This window comes from Gigantopelta aegis, chromosome 2 (genome assembly GCF_016097555.1).
Source record: "Gigantopelta aegis isolate Gae_Host chromosome 2, Gae_host_genome, whole genome shotgun sequence".
NCBI lineage: Eukaryota > Metazoa > Mollusca > Gastropoda > Neomphalida > Peltospiridae > Gigantopelta > Gigantopelta aegis.
The window spans coordinates 24,202,827-24,218,378 of NC_054700.1; the positions used below are offsets into that span (position 1 = coordinate 24,202,827).

The window sequence follows — 15,552 nt, forward strand, 5'->3', positions numbered from 1 at the left end:
TTCAGACAAGGGGAGTAATTAACAGTTACAGCGACTCCTGGCAGCAGACAGCGCACACATGAAAGGTGGAATTTCAGACACTGATGATTTAAATGTCTTGTTGATTACCGCTAAGGTCAAGACCTGTGTGTGTGTGTGTGGGGGTTTTGTATTTGTGTCAGTGTGTGTTAATGTGTTGCTGTTAGTGTATTTTGACATCCAATAGCCAATGATTAATAAATCAGTGCTCTAGAGGTGTTGTTAAACAAAACAAACTTTGTGTACGTGCACCTTCTTTGCATGTATATGGAATCTAGAAATGATGTGGAATGATGTATACATTTGTCTGCAGACAAATAAATGAACTCACATGTCTGCATCAAGTTAAATGACTGATGTGGTGACAACAATTCCTCCAAACATTGCATCAAAGTTCAAAACATCTTGCTTGGATATTGAAACCAATTACCGATTGGTCGACCACCATATGTTTATAAAATTAAAGGCTTGGTGATATCAAACATAAGAAAAGGGTTGAAAATTAAAGCAATTGCAGATTTAAAGAGAACTGGGTTGCTGATTTTACTCACTTAATAACAATGTATAATATATGGTGTCATAAAAGTAAACTACAAGGGTCTCATGTTGTTTTGTTTGAACTGACCTTGACACATGGAGTCACCTTGAGACGGAGACAGATGAAGAGCCAAGTCTTGTGATACATTTTGTGTTGATGGAACCTGTTTTAAAAATACAAATTTTACAGACACTGTATTGTAGAGCAATAATGAGAATGAAATATAAAACCCACATTCTATTAAAAAAATACAGATTACAAAATATGTCAAGCTTCTCGTTTTAGATATTTAAGCAATATTCGTGAAAATCTTAATAAACTGTTTCAATGAAAATGCAGGCAAATAATTTCAATAATATCCAATTTGGCTACATATTGAAACATTTTCATTTTGAGTTTTAATAACTGAAGGAAAAAAGCAGTATAGTGTCTAAATTATTCCACAAAATAGCATTCAAGAGTTCATACAGCTGTAAAAGGAAATTTTGAGAAAGATTTTTAAAACATATTTTTATTTTTCAAGAGAAAAAATAGTTTTGTTTAATTTAAATAACATTGATTAATTAATGAACCATTGGCTATTGGATATAAATTTTTTATAAACTCTGACAGCTAGTCTTTGGAAGAAGCAGATTAATTTTTCCATTAGCAGCAAGGGCTGTTTCACAGACACTTTCCTACAGACAGGACAGCACACAACACAGCTTTTTATATACCAAGAGATGTTGATCCTATGACCGAAGCGCCTCAGCCAACCTCACTAAGCTAAATATGATCCTTATTTTTCAGGAGTAAATTCTGTACTATAACATCACTTAACTACCCACTTATGTACATACTCAATCACTTTCACAACCAAGTATTCAACGACTTAGCAGCAAGTAAATCCACATCATTTTCCAGCAAATACTATTTTTGGAGGATGTGTACATATGTAAGCTGATGATTAGTAGAATTTATTAGTAATTTACCAAATAGGTTTTAACATAAATGTAGTAAATATCTTGCTTTTTTTTCTTCTAAATAATGAATTCTTTTTGCATAATTTTTTTTTAATGATCCATTCATATTCTCCATATTATCAGCAAACCAAATACCTGTGATTCCTTCTCCATCATACCCGTGTTAGTGTCTGACAGTGCCAGGTGCAAGGAGTCCTGAATTTGAGTCTCTATATCAGATAATGATTGCCTCTGCCTTTCTTCTGTTCCACTCTTAAAAAAACCCAGCAATAAAAATATTCAGAGTAATGCACTTGATCTGATATTTTTTCGTAACAGGTTTCTTTTATTATAACAAAAAACCCTGAAAATAATACCCTCTAATTTGGATCAGTAGTATTAGTAAATGAACACATCTGTCATCCTTTTGTAAATGTAAAATTTGCTTAACAGGGTACATTTACTGAAACAAAAGATCTATTATACTCACTGGACCGGTGCTTATAAAACTTTTAGAGTTTAGACCCGAGACTCTAACAGAGTCTGAGACACTAATGTTATGACAACGCCATACAAATTGTATGAGTGTTACGTCATTTGAGATTTATAAGTACCAGGCCAAATTTTACCAGTAACATGATTAGGACAAACATATCCCAAGTCATGAATATCCTTGGTAACTCAAACCTGTAGAAGTTGGGTTTGTATTGTTTAATACCACCACTAAAGCACATTTATCGGCTTCAGAGGAACCTGCTACATTTGTCCAGAAGCAGCAAAGGATCTTTTATATAAACTTCCACATGGGCAGGACATCACACACCTCAGTTTTTGATATACTTATTGTGAAGCACCACAAGTTCAGACTTGTTGAAACAATATTTAAAGGGGAATAAATATTTGTGAAGAAATAAACTAGTGTTTCTTGAATAATAACAAGTAATTTGCAGTTAATTAAGGTCAAAACCTATTCTAAGCTACGACACAAAAAAGATGGTGGTAAACAAATAGATTATTATACAAGCTTGTGTGTGGTACTGGTTTTACGAAACTCATGTCAGGATTATTGCATTGTCCAAGTGAAAGCATGGATAATACATGAATCCTGACATGAGTTTCGTAAAATAAGTACAATTCACAAGCGAGTGTAATAAAACAATTTATTATCCAAATTATCAATATTATTTTTTATGAATAACAAGGACCATTTCAAAACATTTCTAACGTAATTAGGAGAAGACAATGAAATGATGTAATTTTGGTAAGTGAATACACAGAGCTAAGACTGGAGATGCCACATTATGTTATAAAGTTGGTTCCCAACGTTACATCATTGGTTGGTCACGTGAAATCATTATGACACACACATGTCTTACTAGTTCTATTTTCCTGTGGATCTAGAACTACATGGACAATAATTTTTAATATTACCTGATAGTCATGTGGTCGTTTAATGACGGTAATCTCGTTAGATTCAACACTATCTGAAATAATTATATAAATTATTAGTTGAAAAACAAGTCTCATACAGAATATTTCACACCCTACAATAATTAAATAAATATGAAGCTTAAATATGGTGAACTGAATTCCAAATAAACATTTAAATCTAAAGTATGATATTTTAAGTGACATACGCTTTACATATATACTATAATCTGTCCCACAGCGAACACTTTTTTTCATACTATGAAATTTACTACTAGTTATTTATTTTTGAGTCGATTGTTTCCTAAACTGCACACAAAAATATAATTTTTTATTATTTCCAAACACTTACTTTTCTTATGTCAAACCAAACTGAAATTATTTACAAAAAATGTTTTTTGTATGAGGATGGGATGGACTATAGTATCCTCAACTTATTGGTAATCATATTAATTCCCCATCCAAGGGATGCCCGTCACAGACCAATGCAGGTGATGTTAGTAACAACAACTGGAAAGGTGGCATCCATCAACAGTGGCAGGTACAGCTCCTAGAAACCAATGGAACTGGAGTTAATAAGCCACATCTCATGCTGGTTCTGACAGGGTCCTTAACATCCGCTGGACCAACAACGGAGGAGAGGGCTTGGACCATACGAATGGGGCACTTGATCTGACAGCTGACTCTTCGCTACAAAGTTCATAAGCAACCCCAAGGTAATGGAACTGCGATCTTGGTGAAACCGAACCAAAGCAACATCTAGAGCATGGATCTAGGAAATACGAGCAGCCGTGGCAAACCTCAGCAAGAAGACCATCTTCCATGTCAAAACATCTAAGGAAGCCGAAGCTATTGGCTCATATGGTGCTGTAGACAAGGCCCTTAGAACTAGATTCAAGTTCCATTTCGGTGGTCGAAAATGGTGGACTTAATCTTCAAACTTGAATCCCTTGATCATCACGTGAGTCTCAGGGATATCAGACAAATTCATTCCTGTAGCAGGATCATGGACAGTGGCAACCACAGAAAAAGGTAGCCCGCAATGATCAACCCCTTGAGCTTCGAAGAAGGTCTAAGGTACATAAAAAAATCAGCCAGTCTCTGCAATGGAATAGTCTGCGGTTTGATCTTCTGCCTAACACACATCAGTGGAAACACAGCCATCGAACATTGTAAGCCGCAGTTGTAGACGAACAGTAAGCTTTCAAGATGGCTGCCATGGTCTGGGTAGAAAACCTTTCTTCTTCAAACCCTTGGAGAAAACATCCACGCATGCAGTTGGAACAAGCGCGGTTGTGGATGGTGTAACCTCGATGTGGGATACAGTAACAGATGATCCCAATCTGGCAGAGGAAGAGGATTTGGATCTGTGAGCCTGATGAGATCTGGAAACCACACTTTCATTGGCCACATCGGCACGATTAGCAGGAGCCGACAGTGAAACTGTTGGAATCTCTGCAGCACTCTGGGAAGTAAAGAATGGTGGTGGAAACACATAAGCGTCCATCTGATCCCAGCTGATGGCCAATGCATCGAGATTTACGACGTCTGGATCTGGTACACAACATGTACAGGAGACATGTAGACAAGCAACTGGTGGTTGAAACTAGTCACAAAGAGGTCGATGTCTGGTGTCCACAGGCTGTCGCACATCCATCGAAAGACCTCGGAAGGTAGCATCCATTCCGTTGACTGAGATGCCGACGGACAAGACAGGGAGTCTACGAGCACAATGGATACCCTTGGAATCTGTCGAGTACGAAGGTGCAGAGGAATCCTGTCAACTAGCTCGGAAAGGAGATACTTCAGTTGAAGTAGCCTGCTGAGTGTGTTCCGCCCTGGCAATTGATGTAAGCCGCCATGGTAATACTGTTTGTGGCCATCATGAGAGATGCCCCAATCAACGTCTGACGCCAATGCTGGACTGCATTGTAAACAGCCAACAACTCTAGCAGGTTGATGTGAAGACCGATTTCTTCTGGAGACCACAGCTTTGACGTAGTCTGGTCGCTGAGATGGGCTCCCCAACCTTCTACAGACGCATCGACAAACCGATGATGAGTTGCCTGGAATGGCCGCAAAGAGACTTTGTCTAAGACATTCGACCGGTGCTGCCACCATAGAAGACTGGATCGCAAGTTGACAGGGAGACTGAGACCCAGCTGAAGTGCTCGCGGGAGCAGTACTGGTGGAGGAAACACATAAGCAGCCAGACTGACCCAACTGGCGTTGTCATAAGTTGAATGTCATAGGTTCTGCTAGGACTGTGAATACCGCAGACTAAACCTCGTCTCACCTGATTGAGGGAACCTGTACTAGTCCCAGGTCCATACGCAGCAGGGCTCAAATGACTGACGACTTGGTAATGGTTGCAACAGACAATCCAACGAAGACGTGGCAAGAACTGAAGGATGGAGTCATCAGGAACAGTTAACAACAGCTTGCAATGGCACTTCATGAGTAGTGCAGTGACGAAGAAACCGGGACATCGGAGCAGTGATCCTGTTAAACAGTCAAGAGCCACCGATGGCAGAGCGGCCCACTACGCTATATTCCCTATATATGTAGATGTGAAACAACGCAAACACCAAATGGCTGATATCCACGGCAATCAGCAGCAAAGACAATCTTCTCAGCATCAGACATAAACGCTGGCGGTAACAACAGTGAATGTCAGTGGGTTCATAATCCGCAATAGACTGTAGTAAAATGATCGGTGGAAGACCATGTAAAGTGGCTACCCATGGAAAACCGGACTGTGGATGGTCCCGTCGGAACCCGGAACATCTGGCCGGAAGCACTTTATCATTATGACCAGCAGAAGACCGTGGTGAGCGGTTACCCGTGGCGAACCGGACCGTGGATGGGCCCATCAGAACCCATAACATCTGGCCAAAAGCACTGTTGTCATGGACTGAAGATATGCATCACTAATAGGTTACCTTCTTCCCTGATCTGGGCAGGTGAGCTACACCCCTACCCAATCCCTAACTGAAGATATGCATCACTAATAGGTTACCTTCTTCCCTGACCTGGGTGGGTGAGCTACACCCCTCCCCAATCCCTAACTGAAGATATGCATCACTAATAGGTTACCTTCTTCACTGACCTGGGCAGGTGAGCTACACCCCTCCCCAATCCCTAACTGAAGATATGCATCAATAATAGGTTACCTTCTTCCCTGACCTGGGTGGGTGAGCTACACCCCTCCCTAATCCCTAACTGAAGATATGCATCACTAATAGGTTACCTTCTTCCCTGACCTGGGTGGGTGATTTACACCCCTCCCCAATCCCTAACTGAAGATATGCATCACTAATAGGTTACCTTCTTCCCTGACCTGGGAGGGTGAGCTACATCCCTCCCCAATCCCTAACTGAAGATATGCATCACTAATAGGTTACCTTCTTCCCTGACCTGGGTGGGTGAGCTGGGTATAATAACTGGATACACTCCTGGAGAGGCAGATAGTTCATTTCTAAAAACAAAACATCAAAGGAATGATGTATCTTACACTTAAAAAACAGTCTAAGAGGTTCTATTTCTTGCAAACACACACCAAGGCTCAAACTTAAGAATTTGTCTCTCTCCACAAATTAAAAAAACCTAAAACATGGGTAAAATAGCCCACCAATAGCAATTCTGAACCTAAGGCAATTTTTTAAAACGTTAATTTTGCAGCAGCTAATCATGATTGAAAGGTAACAAGTCTGGCAGATAATGTACACCAGATGTTCATTTTGCTATGGTTGAGGGGCTTTACCAACAAAAGTAATTTTTATCCAACCATCAGTGACGCTCCTGACAATCACAGCAATTGCTGTCAATGTTATAGTTAACTTTGAGCCTTGCACCACCCCCCCCCCCCCCCCACCCACCCACAACAGGTACTAGTTTACTGTGGTCATCTGAACCACACCTGACATTTTCCATTAGCTTTTAGTGTGATCAGTGATTATTTCTGGCATTAAGAGGCACCTGTAACCATCTGTTATAAACCCCTGCTACCGGTGGTTGTTAGTGCCACAGATCGAGTCAATAACAATTATTGTCAGTTTTGCCAAGCTGATTACTATGACTAACTTATTTTAAATGTTCACATCACCTGAAGCACATGTACGATCACCATCTTGGAGCTTTCAGAGAAGAAACCTGATAATGTGAACTACAGAGGCCAATAGGAAGACACAAACTTACAAGCTTTCCTCAACACTTTCAGGAACAAGCAGAGGTTCTCCAGAGAAATGAAGTGATCCTATGTACTTGCCCGGTGTAGAAACCAGCCGTTCTGTAATTAAACATATTATACATGATTAGGAACTGTTGTATTAAAGGGGCGGGATGTAGCCCAGTGGTAAAGCGCTCGCTTGATGCACGGTCAGTTTGGGAGCGATCCTCTTCGGTGGGACCACTGGGCTATTTCTCGTTCCAGTCAGTGCACTACGACTAGTATATCAAAGGCCATGGTATGTGCTATCCTGTCTGTGGGATGGTGCATATAAAAGATCCCTTGCTACTAATGGAAAACTGTAGGTTTCCTACCAAATCCAATACCTGATGATTGATAAATCAATGTGCTCTGGTGGTGTCTTTAAACCAAACAAACTTTAAACAAACTTTTGTTTACAACAGGAATAAAGATACCATAGGACGAAAAAGCCAGGAATCTTTGAAAATTCTTGATATGTAGCCAGTTACTGTGACTTTTCCTGGCTAAACTCAAATAATGTCACATGCAATTTGTATGTGCTGCCATGAAGCTAAAGTCTCGGATGTTATTACAGACTAGAGAGTAGACTAAAAGTTTTATAAGCAAGGGACCTGGCCTTTGAAAAATGTACCAACAATCATTTTCCATAACCTATTTTTTGTTTTTGCATTACATTTATGAGAAATTTTTTATTATAATAGGTCTCTCTCTCTCTCATCTGTTTTGTTTAACGACACCACTCGAGTACATTTATTTATTCATCATCAGCTATTGGAAGTCAAACATTCTGACAATTTTGACAGTCTTTGAGAGGAAACCCACTACATTTGTTTCCATTAGTAGCAAGGGATCTTTCATATGCACTATCCGACCACGTCTTTTGGTATACCTGTCACAATGCACTGGCTGGTCGAACAAGTCATGTAAAATGAAATGGGTTATCTGATTATTTTTCCATCAAAGAAATGATTGTTGGATACTTAAAATCGATTCTCTTCATGTAATAATCAATTTACATATGTTGAATAATTAAATAAATATTGACTTGATCTAGGATTTGTATCATTTATATCAGCATTTATTTTTCTATTGGTGGTAATAAAAATTAATTTTATTTATCATGTTGAAATATTCCATAGGCATTAAAAAAAAATTGTCACACCCACAATGTATGTCATCCATTTTCTGATGTTACTGCAATCTTGATTCACTAGGAAATGAAATGTATGAGGTTTTTTTTTTAATGTCACAACAAGATCCCATCATATGTTAATTATTTAAGTAAAATTCACTAGGTGTTTTCCATATATTTATTGCAAATCTCCAAAAACATTTCCTCCATCATGGTTACACAAATTAACTCCACTGATTTTGGAGAAAATATTTTCATCTAGGGACACAATCTGTAGAGGTTTTTGGGTTTTATTACAATTTACTCTGGTCATATAGTGATTGCAAAGTAAATTTTGTATTGTGCAGTACATATAAAAATGTGTTTCACAATAAATCAATGTTGCCTATTCATACTAACAGTGAGAAATATGTCAATAAAGTGAAAGATACCTTCATCAGAATTATCAAGGCACGTATCGTTTTCTGACATACTAGGTTGAAACAGTTGAAATTCTTTCGAACTGAAAAGAAAAAAAGAAGAAGATATTTTAGATTCATAAATATACACATTTAAAATAGGCTGTTGTTTAAAGTAATGAACATATAATTAACAAGTATTCTGAGAGTACTGCAAAAGCAATACATGTCCCCCACTGGGCCCAACAAATTTTTATTATCTGCTAAATTCATAAACCATAATTATGTGAAAAATGGGTAAATCGTCATGAAAGTCAAACTTGATCTGTAACAGTACATGATAAATCTAAATACAAAATTTTAATTTAATATCTTCAGGCATTGAAAAAATAAATTCTGGAAAACAATCTTTTTTTATCTCCTAAGTTCAAGAGTCACAACTCTGTCAAAAATGGATAAATCATCATGAAAGTCAAAACTTGACCTTAAAGGTAGGGTCAACTCAAATATGAGCCTTATTTATTGGAAAGATGCATAGCCGGACCACCAACACATACTGACACTTTAACAAATGAAAAACACGTAATTTTAGAGTTAATAAAAAAACATGATTATTCCACATGATTATTCCTGCTAACTGGGGGCAGCCATTTTTTTCCGTTTTTGTGACGACCGGTGGTATAGCTTGGGGCGAAATGACATCAGCTCCGTCCATCTGCTCTATGCACAGTGTAAACAAACACTCTAATTTACGACAAGGCACTTCGCTTTCATCAACCTGACTTGTAAAACAACATAAATGATTTGATAGTATAATAAACTATTTAACTAAATATATTTCAATTTGTATCAATAGAACGAAATGGAGTTATAGTATTTTCTTTTTTACAAAATCCAAAGATAGGGTATGTTCGAGCCAAAACCGACCACTCACGATACCCAAGTGATACTTTTCTTTTCTTTGGGACGACGTAATTAGTCAGTTTTGTGATTTTAGATGGGAAAGTCTACTTAATCAAGGGTTTTATATAATTACTTACAGTAATAAAGCAGGATGGCTGATAATGCCCATTACAAATGGAGGGGTATCCGTGCGGTTACCACACAACACCCTGTGATCTTAATAAAAGAGGCACGTCTTTTTTGTGTCTAGACACAGTGTCTGGGGACCGTCTAAATATACACCTGCCAATCAGGAACCACAGGTACAGGCCACAGAAAGAAAAGACCAATTAACCAAGAAAACACTCCGATTATTATTTCAGTACGTGGATTAATTTATGTTCAAAACATAATACAGTTATTTCAACACTTTGACAATGGTGGTTTATTTGGTATTGAAAAACAATATATAATTGTTGCTGGCTTACTGGGATGGCTATTATTACAGAACATTGTGATGCATTCGCAAAAATCAGGTATGTTTTGTTTCTTCAGTTCCAAGACTAATTCCTGATGTGACACGTTAGGTATTACATAACCACCAGCTCGCCAGAGGGCGTATTCACTGGGATGGTACAAAATGGCTGCGCCCGTTATATATAATAGCCGTCACATTTAACCGTTTTATTAATTAACTATACGATTATACTTGTTGATATTAAGCAATAATGTGCATTATATACCATTGAATATACATACCAGGCCAAATGCCTTAATTGTCCCCCTCCCCTTTAACAGTATATAATAAAGCTATAGACAAAATTTTAGATCATACCTCAAGGCATTGTAAAAAACAACATCCGGAAAACTGTTTTATTTAACGACACACTCAACACATTTTATTTACGGTTATATGGCATCGGACATATGGTTACGGACCACACAGATATTGAGGGAGTAAACCTGCTATCGCCACTTTATGGCCTACTCTTTTCGATTAGCAGCAAGGGATCTTTTATATGCACCATCACATAGACAGGATAGCACATACCATGGCCTTTGTTATACCAGTTGTGGTGCACTGGCTGAGCGAGAAATAGCCCAATGGACCAGTAGGGAACTAATAAGAAATTTTACAATAGCAAAATAATGTTCTATTATACTACTCAAAACAAGTTAAGGGTTAATAGTTTATTGGGCCGAAATTTTACATTACTGTATATAAATGTTGTATAATGATTTCTTTAATTACAAAACATATTGATGTGAATGGATCTTAAATAAAATGTGTTAACAATATGGTGGTCAATTTGATAACCTTCATTAACAGTGAACATATTGAAAAACAAAACTCGCCCAAGTGAGATTGAGTTTAGTAGTGAGTATAACCACCTCTTGCATTAAGACATTCAGCACAACGACGTCGCATGCTATTGACCAATCGCTGGAAGAAAGCCTGTGGGATTGCCTACCATTCTCTTTGGAAGTTCTGTACCAATTCTTGGAGATTGTCAGTGGGGCCATAATTGTCACAGACTCTTCTTCCCAACTCATCCCAAGCAAACTCTATTGGTGCCAAGTCAGGGAAATATGCTGGCTAATCCATCCGTATAACTCCTTGTTGTTGTAAGAAATCTGTTGCCACCCTAGCTCTGTGTGGCCGCACATTGTCATCCTGCAGCACCGAGTTTGGACCTATGGTTTGTAGTGCAAGGATGACTAAAGGATGTAGAATTTCATCTCTGTACCGAACACCAGTGAGATTTCCATTCACAATGTAAAGGGGATTCCTGAAAGAAATCCCTCCTCATACCAAAATGCTACCACTTCCATACCTATCACGTTGTCGAATGCTGACGTCAAAAAACCTTTCACCAGGTCGGCAATAAACTCTTATCCTAGCATCGTTGAACTGTAGTGCGAATCGACTCATCAGTAACAAGAACTCTGTTCTACTGTTGGCGTGTCCAGCGATGATGACGTCCACATCAGTCAAGACGAGCGACTTGATGGTGTAGCAGGAGGGAAGGTCGAACTGCTTGACGTTGACTGCGCAAGTTTTGTTGACGTACATGTTGGTGGTTACGAATAGTCTGATCTGACACTTACGTGCCAGTAGCCTTTAGAAGACTGTCTCTTAAACTTCTTGCCATAGCAGTATGTTGTCGTAGGGCCATATTTACAATGTACCTGGCAATTTGTGGTTGATCTTGGTCGGTCAGAACAGGCATGTGTTTGAAGCAAATTAGTGGTTTGAAAATGCTGCCATAATTGACCCACTAACACTTTGATTAACATTAAGCCTCTGTGCAACATTTCTTTGTGAATTTCCATCGTGAAGTCATGTTCCTACGATGCATAATGAATTTCCAACTTGTACCAAACTAATGTGTTGACCGGATTATTAGTGAAAATTACGCACACGTACAATTGCACATTCATTTCATGTTTAAAAAAATTAACCACCTACACACGATATTGCTGCGTGTATTCAATACAAAAAAGGGCAATTTCGCATTATTGTTGTTAATTTTATCAGGAAGATCGGCGCCACAAATATAGACATCAAGGGTTGTTTTCTGCATTCACTTATTAGTCACAGACATCGTGTTCAGTGTCAAAACAGTTAAAATTCTGTTGCATTCAGTATAATGGTACAATGGCGAAATGTACTTACGTAAGAAATATATTTACTGACCCGTAACTTGTTCTGAGTAGCACACTTGTCAATAAAACCAATACTATAAGAAGGAAGAAAAGTTAGATCTTTTTTCTTTCAGTGAATAGTTAAACCAATCTCTCATACTAATAAGTAATTTTCACCTTCCACCCATGGATTACTTTGTTTTCCATCCATGGACTATACTAGTCCCAATATCTTAACAGCCAACAAAATGTCAAGAATCTGACCATGTCTCTATATCTTCATTCTTTTTCTTTCTTCCTTGTGGTCTGTAGGCATATATTTTGCTCCAACTTCATGGGTAGAGTGAAGTGCTTTGGTATGAAAGGTTAGGTTAATGTGTAAAAAGAAAATACAGAACTGGTATAGATTACAGTGTTTGGTGTTTTGATGTACCAACAGAGTGGAACTGGATGGGATGGGATACAAATAGGGAGTCCACTTAGGGCGATCAAACCTACGACCCATCACAACCCAGAGCTGCAGCCCACCCCATTTCTAGATTGAATAAAACCATCTACATGACGATCAAATGTTTGATTGGACAACCTGATTTTATTACTTGTCTTGGTAAATATCAAAGTGATACGTCCTACTAGAATGCAAAGTGGGACGTAACACTTTAACATCACACAATGACATCATCAATTGGCACACTACAACCATACAGGAATATCAACCAAACAAGTTGAATGACATAAATTAAGATTGATTATGGGTAATAAATAGGATATTAAACTTGTTACCATTTCGTATCATGTTTATGTACCATATAAAACAAATTTCATTGTCACTTGCTAAAGCTCGTGACAACTGAAAATAAGTTCACTCAAGACATAAACATAATATGAAATGGAAACTTGTTTAAGATCCTAGAAATATTTGTCCCGTGGACTAGTAAACAATTCTGCTTATTTCTATCACTGTTAACTGTCTCAGTATGTAATTATGTAGGTCCAATCAAAGCTATACTGCACTCAGTTTTATAATAACTGATTGTAATAAATATTGTTTGAACAAAATAATGAAATTCCCAGTACCCATTGGTAGACCTGGTTTGATCCTCTCTGTCAGGGTTGGCAGCATCTGTGAGAAAAAAAAGAAAAAATGAGAAGTAAAGATCAACCAAACTTTAAAATTGTGAACAATATTAACAAGAGTACCGGTGAGGTACATGATACACCCGTCAGGAGTTTGGTGGAAAACCATATCTATATTAATGAATATGTTACGAGTATGATTCAATTCTAATTATGTTAAATATTTGCAATGGGATGGATAAACAGTTTGTTTTGGACCAACTACATGTACTGATGATACTGTATTCACTGGAGAAGGTGATAAACAAGATTTTTCTATGATGTTCAGAATATAGACAAATTATTTGATTGATTTGTATCACAGTGACCTAGTAATTGTATCTGACATACCACCATCCCAAGCTGTTCCTACATGTGAGGTTTGATGGTTCTGTATGCATCTGTATGCAAGATATGATCCGGACAAGGATTTACTGTTATGTGCAACGGACCAGGAAAAGTAGGTCACAGTGACCTAGTAATAGTATGTGACACACCACGATCCCAAGTTGTTCCTACATGAGAGATCTGATGGTCCTGTATGCATCTGCATGCAAGTTATGGCCTGGACAAGGATTTACTGTTATGTGCAGTGGACCATGAAAGGTAGGTCACAGTGACCTAGTAATAGTATGTGATAAACCGCCATCCTAAGTTGTTCCTACATGTGAGGTTTGATGGTCGTGTATGCATCTGTATGCAAGATATGGTCAGACAAGGATTTACTGTTATGTGCAGTACTGTGAAAAGTAGGTCACAGTGACCTAGTAATAGTACGCGACACATCGCCATCCTAAGTTGTTCCTACATGTGAGGTTTGATGGTCCTGGTATGCAAGATATGGTTTACTGTTTACTGTTATGTGCAGTAGACCGTGAAAAGTAGGTCACAGTGACCTAGTAATAGTACATAACACACCGCCATCCCAAGTTGTTCCTACTTGTGAGGTTTGATGGTCCTGTATCCATCTCTATCCAAGATATGGTCCGGACAAGAGAAAGTTAACAGACGGACGGACAGATGGATGGATAACACCATACCATAATACGATCCATCATAGACGGGTGTATAAAAATGATAAAGCTAATGATGAAGCTCCCCCCCCCCCCCAGCCTGCTACCGATTCAATCGGGCTGCTGGTGCTCCCTTGCACCTGCCAGCACAGGTCCCACCTTACCCCCCCCCCCCCACCTTTCCTGTCATGAACGGAGGAGCCGGCCTAGGCCGGCTCTTGCGCCCACGACAGGCGTGCGCTACAACAGCTTGTTCTGAATGTGCACGTAAAACCCTATGACCATGACCATGATGAAGCCCCAAACCAGTGTATAGGTTAAAGTTTGTTTTGTTTAATGACAACACTGGAGCACATTGATTTATTAATCATCAGCTATTTGACAGGGTATAGGTATGGATTATTAATTATTAGCTACTGGATATCAAGCATATGATAATTCTGATGCAGTCTACAGAGGAAACTTGCTACACTGACCCATTACCAGCAGCAGGGAAAAGTCATGCCAGTCTTTTTCAGTCATGGGGCACTAATTGTAATGGGAACAAAGATGTAAATAATGATGCAAGAATTTTTTTTACATAATAGCTTGGTGGCTCGTCTTGCAGGAGTAAACATCCATGGGTAAATTCAAATATGCAGACCTTGTCTGTTACGGTGTGTGAGTGCAATCGCGCTCATACAGCGCATGTAATTTCAATCTGACATGTGAAAAATAACGCATGGTACACTAAACAAACAGCGTACGTAAAATAATTTTGTATATTGATTGCCACTGTTTACCTTATATAGCTGATATAAAGACCCATTTAATAATACCAGAAAAATAAATAAAATGTGATGAGAAAGATAGCATTCATGCAACTTTTTAATACATGACTGGAACTACAAATCTGAAAACACTGGTTTAATTGACCTCTTTGAAGATGTACTAATCCGATTTAAACTCCTTTGCCTATTTAATTTATTATTAATTAGAAACAGTCCACTGATAAGGCTAACTCATTTATACTGTTCATATAGTTATGAGAAGAAAAAATGGAATTGAATTAAATAATGGCTTCTGTAACCTACACAAATGAAATCACTGAAGTCGGTAAAATTGTCTCAATTAGTTCATAACTGTTAGCCAACAAAGCTTATGTGAGGTCCTAAAAATGAAAAGTGTTTAACTTTCTACTTTCTTTAAAAAACATGAAATTTAGACAATAAAAATTCAAAAGTAGACCGA

The 15,552-nt window shown here is 38.2% G+C and overlaps 1 protein-coding gene across 1 annotated transcript in view; it reads right to left on the bottom strand.

Annotated features, from left to right (window-relative positions):
- The window catches only part of LOC121387793, an 85,680-nt gene that overhangs the window by 50,833 nt on the left and 19,295 nt on the right, over nucleotides 1-15,552 (bottom strand). The window contains exons 5-11 of the mRNA XM_041519003.1: nucleotides 13,271-13,316; nucleotides 8,699-8,769; nucleotides 7,123-7,213; nucleotides 6,330-6,403; nucleotides 2,929-2,981; nucleotides 1,654-1,770; nucleotides 644-719 (exon numbers count right to left, since the gene is read on the bottom strand). Coding sequence (XP_041374937.1) covers nucleotides 644-719; nucleotides 1,654-1,770; nucleotides 2,929-2,981; nucleotides 6,330-6,403; nucleotides 7,123-7,213; nucleotides 8,699-8,769; nucleotides 13,271-13,316 — 528 coding nt within the window. The remainder of the gene's footprint in view (nucleotides 1-643; nucleotides 720-1,653; nucleotides 1,771-2,928; nucleotides 2,982-6,329; nucleotides 6,404-7,122; nucleotides 7,214-8,698; nucleotides 8,770-13,270; nucleotides 13,317-15,552) is intronic.